Here is a 7,395-nt window from a genome sequence, read left to right as displayed (position 1 = left end):
CCACAGCATGATGCTGCCACCACCATGCTTCACCGTAGGGATGGTGCCAGATTTCCTCCAAACGTGACGCTTGGCATTCAGGCCAAAGAGTTTAATCTAGGTTTCATCAGACCAGAGAATCTTGTTTCTCATGGTCTGAGTGTCCTTTAGGTGCCATTTGGCAAACTCCAAGCAGGCTGTCATGTGCCTTTTACTGAGGAGGGTCTTCCGTCTGGCTACTTTACCATAAAGGCCTGATTGGTGGAGTGCTGCAGAGATGGTTGGCCTTCTGGAAGGTTCTCGCATCTCCACAGAGGAACTCTAGAGCTCTGTCAGAGTGACCTTCGGGTTCTTGGTCACCTCCCTGACCAAGGCCCTTCTCCCCGATTGCTCAGTTTGGGCGGGCGGCCATCTCTAGGAAGAGTCTGGGTGGTTCCAAACTTCTTCCATTTAAGAATGATGGAGGCCACTGTGTTCTTGGGAACCTTCAATGCTGCAGACAATTTTTGGTACCCTTTCCCATATCTGTACCTCGACACAATCCTGTCTTGGAGCTAAATCATGTCCAATTAATTGAAGTTACCACAGGTGGACTCCAATCAAGTTGTAGAAACATTTCAAGGATGATCAATGGAAATAGAATGCCCCTGAGCTCAATTTCGAGTCTCATAGCAAATGGTCTGAATACATATTATATTTGTAATACATTTACAAACATTTCTAAAAACCTGTTTTGGCTTTGTCATTATGGGGTATTGTGTGTAGATTGATGAGGAAAAATTGTTATTTAATCAATTTTAGAATAAGGCTGTAATGTAACAAAATGTGGGAAAAGTCAAGGGGTCTGAATACTTTCCGAATGCACTGTATATTCTGATTAAGATTTTACTTTTGAAAGTTCATTTTAGTCTTTGGGAACTCTTAAGTGGTCATCCATGACTTCCTGTTTCACTTGGGTATAAATGAGGTGACACACAGGCTCAACTCCCTTAGTCATCCATCAAAATGGGAAAGGCCAGAGAACACACAAATGAAATGAGACAAAAGGTTGTTGACCTTCACAAATCAGGCAGTAAAAAGATAGCTACACGCCTGAAAATACCCATCTCCACTTTTAGGGCAATAACCTGCGCACAGTGAGGACGATGGTTCAAGTGGCAATAAAATCGCCAAGGATCACAGTTGGAGAATTGCAGAAGTTGGTTACATCTTAGGGTCACCAAGATGTCACCACTAAGTCTCCAATACTACAATTACACGCCACCTCCATGCATAGTTATTTGGAAGGGTTACCAGAAGAAAGTATATATAAAATATTATTCTAACGTTTTAGGAGCGTTTTTATCAGAGATGTAGCTTTTATTTTGAAGGTTCAAAACCGGAAACACCCCTTTTGTGTTGCACCTCCTCAGAGCTGTGTTTTCAGCAAAACGGTCCTGACCTCCCACTTGTTCTTACGTACTAGGTTCCTAGCTAGCTGTTCTGGATGTAAACAATTGACTTGACCACAACAATCTTGACATTGTAGCTTCATCTGCCATTGACCTTTGTGACAGATAGCTATATTTGCGACATTATACGACATGAATAGAGACACTTGGATCCAACAACGTGCCTAGATTGGTTGGTAGCAAACGTTATACAAAGTAATGTTACCTTAGCTAGCTATAGCCATATCTTGTATTTTTCAGTGGTTTACATGTGTGGTAGCTAGTTAGCTAATAATAGCCCATGTCATAACAGGTCTGAACTAAAGTTACAGTGCTGTTGCTTTCAAGGAAAACGTCGTCAATCTGATGATAATATTGCACATTCTTAGAAGCTAAGAATAGCACAAACACGACTGAACTACAGTGACAGGTACAGTATGTTAACGAAAGTGGGTTAGCAAAGGGAAGCATGGCATTGTTGCATGGCACTAGTTTACTGTATTGTGTGTGTGTGTGTGTGTGTGTGTGTGTGTGTGTGTGTGTGTGTGTGTGTGTGTGTGTGTGTGTAAACCATTAGATTGTGGTTAGATTTTCACAATTAGATTGTGTAGTTATATGATTGGTTTTAGTTCTGCAGGAATACTTTATCAAACTTAAATTAAAGTCAGTGCATGTAAAACATCCAAATAATTCACTTTGCTATTTATCTAAGTATCCTTCCCCATTCACTCTAGGCATCCGCTCTCTCTCCAGCCATGGCTGGTCTCCTCCACAGAAGGTTGCGTATGAGGACTGCTCTCAGGTGGCTGAGTCCCCTCAGAACTTTACCCCCAGGCTTCAGCAGCGGCCTGCTCCAGACACCCAGGCCTGGGTCTTGTGGCGTCCGCTGTTGGGAGCTCCATGATGGGGGAGAGAGACCCACCCCTTCCCCCGCTGCTGCCCCAGAGAGGAGGCCTTTCTCCAGGGTAACTCCAGAGGACCTGACCTTCTTCAGCAAGATAATACCAGGCAGAACCATCACTGACCCAGATATACTGGAGGCCAGTAATGTGGACTGGCTCAAGTCAGTGAGAGGTGAGAAAGAAAGAGAGGGGGAGGGAGAAAGTGAGAGAAAGAGAGGAGGGAAGGGGGTCAGAGGAGGGAGATTGTGGAAGAGAGAGCTTGCTATCTTTGTCTCCTCTGTAGGGTTGTTAGGAGCTGTTGATGTGTTGATCTCATCTCTGTGCAGGTTTCAGTGAGGTTCTGCTGAGGCCCCAGACTACAGAGGAAGTTTCTCAGATCCTTGGGTATTATTCTCCAGTCTTCTGGTGTATGAAGCCAGGTTTCCTCTACTGTTGTAGTGCTACAGGACAGGTAGGAGGCAGTGTACCTGTGTTATAATGTTGTGTTGTGTTTCTCCTGTAGGTACTGTAACAGTCGTAACCTGGCAGTGAGTCCTCAGGGTGGTAACACAGGGCTGGTGGGAGGCAGTGTTCCTGTCTATGATGAGATCATTCTCTCTACCGCGCTCATGAACAACGTCCTCAACTTCGACTCCGTCTCCGGTCAGTATCGTCTGTGATTCTAGGGTTACTGTCAGTATTCAGTGGTCAGTTACACAGTCAAATTTCCTGTTCCAATTCTAAAGGTTTTGCCCTAGTGTTTTACAGTCCAATCCAGTTGAGCCAGACTCACCTCTCTCTCTCTCTCTCTCTCTCCCTCTCTCTCTCTCTCTCCCTCCCTCTCCCGTTAGGTATTCTGTCGTGCCAGGCAGGTTGTGTGTTGGAGAGCCTGTCTCTTTACCTAGAGGACAGGGACTACATCATGCCTCTGGATCTGGGGGCAAAGGGAAGCTGCCATATAGGAGGCAACGTAGCCACTAACGCTGGAGGGCTGAGGCTGTTACGCTACGGATCCCTACGAGGGACAGTATTAGGACTAGAGGTGGTGAGTAGAGGTGGGGGGACAGGGGGCTATGCCTGTTGAAATTCAACTAACTATAAAGGAGAGCACCAATACTCTCTGTGTGTGTGTGTGTGTGTGTGTGTGTGTGTGTGTGTGTGTGTGTGTGTGTGTGTAGGTGCTAGCAGACGGGAGGGTCCTGGACTGCCTAGCCACCCTGAGGAAGGACAACACAGGATATGACCTCAAACAGCTGTTCATCGGGTCAGAAGGCACGCTGGGGGTCATCACCGCGGTAACCATCCTGTGTCCACGGAAACCTAAAGCCGTCAACGTGGCCTTCCTGGGTAGGTGTGACCTCTGACCTCATGACCCCTCCTGACCTTGTAACTGGTGATCATCGGATGTCACATATGCATCCTCCTTTTGACTTATTTATGTTTTTACACACTCTCATGCAGAGAGACTTAAACAGCAAGTCCAATATATGATGCATGTGATGTTTCTTCTGTGAGATGATCGTCATGACAAGTTAATGTGATGATAGGATTGTGTGTGTGTGTCCAGGCTGTGGGAGTTTTGAGCAGCTGCTGCAGACGTTCCAGCGGTGTAGAGGCATGCTGGGAGAGATCCTCTCAGCCTTTGAGTTCCTGGACAGAGAGTGTATGAGACTACTGAACACACACCTCAAACTGGCTAACCCCATCACAGGTACACACACACACACACACAGATTTTCCAATGCTTTTGGACTGAAGGTTCTAGTAATTGTCGGTTCGAGTAATTCTAACACTATGATTGGTTCAAAGCCTCTATTTCCTGCTTTGTTCTGCAGACTGTCCGTTCTACATCGTCATAGAAACGTCCGGCTCTAACCCCACCCACGATGAGGAGAAGTTGCACCAGTTTCTGGAGGAGGCCATGACATCATCCCTGATTATCGACGGGACCGTAGCAACTGAGGAGGCCAAAATCAAGGTGACTTTCATTTATGAATATGTTGATATCTAACTGACAAATAAAAGAGAATCATTTAAAGAATGATAAAACTTTGGAGGATGCAAGACGTGATGGCTCAATGTGTTTTCTGTGTGTGTGTTCCTGTGTGTGTGTGTTTAGGCTCTCTGGTCGCTGCGCGAGCGGGTAACAGAGGCTTTAACTCATGATGGCTTCACATATAAATACGACATCTCACTTCCTGTGGAACGGATCTACCAGCTGGTCACAGATATGAGAGAACACCTGGGAGACAGGGCCAAGAGTGTGGTTGGATACGGACACGTTGGTAAGACTATCTGTGTGTGTGTGTGTTTCTGTATCTTTTTGTCTGTCTAATTTATTTGGAATATTACAATATCTCATATAAGTGTGTGTGTGTGTGTGTGTGTGTGTGTGTGTGTGTGTGACTGTCTAACCATCTAACCGTGTGTGTGTGTGTATGTGTGCCTGACTCTGTGTGTGTCCTCACCTCCCACCAGGTGATGGTAACCTCCACCTGAACGTCACCTCTCCTACTAAAGACCCCGCCCTCCTGGCGTCCATCGAGCCCTTTGTCTATGAGTGGACGGCCCGTTTCCAGGGCAGCATCAGCGCAGAGCACGGCTTGGGCCTGAAGAAGAGGAACTATATCTACTACAGTAAAGCCAGCCAGGCTGTCGCTCTGATGGGGAACATTAAGACCATGTTAGACCCCAAGGGCATTCTCAACCCTTATAAGACCCTGCCAGACGACCTGCAATGACCCAATTGCTCCTTACCTGATGAACTTAAATCACCCTAACACCTGACCTTACCCTGACTCAACTCTCATAAAACACTACCAGATGACCTTTCACCCTGCACGACCATACCTGATTAATTCAACTAATCCTGACCCAAAACCCTCTCCAGACTACAGACTCCTGACCACCTCCACTGCTGACTCCAGGGCCCAGATTCACAAAACCTTCTTAAGAAGAAATGTCTTACTTTTTTTGTGTAAGAAGTGTTTTGTGAATCTGGGCCCAGGTCTCTGGTAGGGTGTTATTGTTGTGTAAAGCTAAGGCTTGTCTAGGCTAGGATTCAATCTGATTGCGCTTTGTCGGCAATCAGGCAATGTTTCCGCGTTCACAGAGACCACATTCACGGTAAACGCTGCATATGTCCAAATCCGCGATCGGATTGAATCCCGGCCCTAGTGAACTACCTCTGATACTCAACTCCAACCTGCACTGATAAGAGGCCCCAGTAGAGCTGTCTGATTAGGGAGCTAACCATGGCCATAGTTCTCTCATAGTAGTGTCTGATCAGTTTGTAATGTAAGTATAATCTGTCTAAATTCATTGTAAATAGAGCTGATTATATTTGTTACGGAATCAGGTTATTATTTAACCACCAGAATAGAAGACAGCAGCACATGGTGTTTGGTAACAGTGCAGATTGTTTTATTACATGTAAAAAATAATAATAATACAGCAACAAAATAAGTTCATTTTCTGAATGAATACGCAATCTCTAAAACTAGACATACGGTTGGTTCATTTTATGTAAATAATTGTGCATGCACGTTTCCCCTAAGCAACCCATAGATGCCCAATTCCAAACCGACCACTAACCCCTACACTATATACTTGTGTAGGTCTGAAAGGATTGGAGTGGTATAAGCAATATGGTGGTAGCTCCACCTTGCCCTCTCATGTTAAAACCTCAGTGGAGTTTTCCTTTTTCGATCTTGTTATGAGGGCAGAATAACTGGTTGGTTGGATGTAGGCAGTTTGCAGCAACAGTCAATAAAGTGCAAGTCAATAAAGAAAAGCCTGTTAGGTGGTAGAGGGTGTAGAAAATGTGGGTTTCGACACACAAGGTCACTAGTTCGAATCCCAGTGTGGTTTCAGTTCTCTAACCCAACATACTTAACCAATCACATTTCCAATATACTGTCATTCTGACAGACTGACTGAACAGCTTTATGTGTGCGGTAAAAAGGCTGGTGCCTCCCCCCTAGTGGCGCAGTGGACTAGGTACAGGGACCAGAAGGTCACAAGTTCTAATCTTGTTCATGCCCTGATGTTCAAATCTCAGTGTGGTTGTTTTCTAACCCCAATCATATTTCTTGCTTTAACGTAACCAATCACATTTGTTAGCTGCCCTCCGAATAAGGGCTGGATTCATTCGGTATAGTGGAAGATCCGCGTTAAAACGTAAAGGTAATTTCCGATTGAGCCGACAAAATGCAGCGTTTACCGCATCGTCTTACATCAGATAGCGAGTCGATTCGGCATGCACTGATATTGGTTGCGGGACGAGCGTCGCCATCTGACGTGAGACAATGGCGTTTAGTTTACCGTGAATACAGTCTCCGAGAACGCAGGAACATTGCCTTAAATTTCAATCGCGCTATAACATGGATCTTCCCGCGATACTTTGGCGATATGGATCGAATCTAGACCCTAGAAATAACCCAATCTGCCCTTAAAACACATTTTCTCTCTCTTGACCTCCTTGAGTAGGTAGAAGTTGCCTTTAACCACTGATACAGGGTCAGATATGTCATCCCCGTAGTGGTTAAGGTAGGATGTGGGTAGTATGGTAATCTGATTATAGATCTGTGGTTAGGGGAAATGTATACATGGAACCTTAAATGAGCGACACCTGGTTAGTTTCAGTACCTGTGTGAAAAGTCTTATCAGGGGGGATCAACTTAAAAAACCTTGGTACTAGTACAACCGTATTACAAAGACATTTCCGTTCCACAGACACTGTACCTTACAAACTTAACGTCAGGATTCAATCCAATCAAAGCAGTTACACCTCCGACCCCCAAAACGAGCAATGTGTAAGGACCTTGGGTGAGAAGAATCATTAGGTGCACGTGATTAAGCTTGCCTGACAATCCGGCAGGGCCGGTTACAGGCATAAGCGGTCGCTTAAAAAAAAGGAACTCAGCCTGGTTTCAACTTACTATTGAGAGTAAGAATAGTATAATATACCAGCTGCAATTTAGACATTTGGTTGTGCATCAGCAGTTTTCCTCTCATTATGTCAGTCACTGACAGTCACTCAATTAACCATGTCAGCTAAAAATGTTTAGATTCGTAGTTAGTCTAGCCAGCTTTCTAAACTTGTA

The 7,395-nt window shown here is 45.1% G+C and overlaps 1 protein-coding gene across 1 annotated transcript; it reads left to right on the top strand.

Annotated features, from left to right (window-relative positions):
• Window positions 1–1,425: 1,425 nt before the first annotated feature.
• Window positions 1,426–6,090, top strand: d2hgdh (D-2-hydroxyglutarate dehydrogenase). The gene is made up of 10 exons (XM_084196990.1): window positions 1,426–1,839; window positions 2,144–2,483; window positions 2,638–2,695; window positions 2,814–2,953; window positions 3,142–3,335; window positions 3,469–3,637; window positions 3,858–4,001; window positions 4,126–4,268; window positions 4,410–4,575; window positions 4,769–6,090. Exons 2-10 carry the CDS (start codon window positions 2,165–2,167, stop codon window positions 5,029–5,031), a joined length of 1,596 nt encoding a protein of 531 aa, XP_084053116.1. The 5' UTR covers window positions 1,426–1,839; window positions 2,144–2,164; the 3' UTR covers window positions 5,032–6,090.
• The last annotated feature ends 1,305 nt before the right edge of the window (window positions 6,091–7,395 follow it).

Source organism: Coregonus lavaretus (assembly GCF_964263955.1).
Source record: "Coregonus lavaretus genome assembly, contig: HAP1_SCAFFOLD_4507, whole genome shotgun sequence".
Classification (NCBI taxonomy): Eukaryota; Metazoa; Chordata; class Actinopteri; order Salmoniformes; family Salmonidae; genus Coregonus; species Coregonus lavaretus.
This window is presented reverse-complemented; position numbering and strand designations above follow the sequence as displayed.

Excerpts from the sequence above, each read along its gene's own strand:
- d2hgdh (XM_084196990.1), top strand. The coding sequence starts at position 2,165 with ATGGCTGGTCTCCTCCACAGAAGGTTGCGTATGAGGACTGCTCTCAGG. Across the intron at positions 2,484-2,637 it reads CTGGCTCAAGTCAGTGAGAG|GTTTCAGTGAGGTTCTGCTG; the intron begins GTGAGAAAGAAA and ends ATCTCTGTGCAG. Across the intron at positions 4,002-4,125 it reads ACTGGCTAACCCCATCACAG|ACTGTCCGTTCTACATCGTC; the intron begins GTACACACACAC and ends TTTGTTCTGCAG.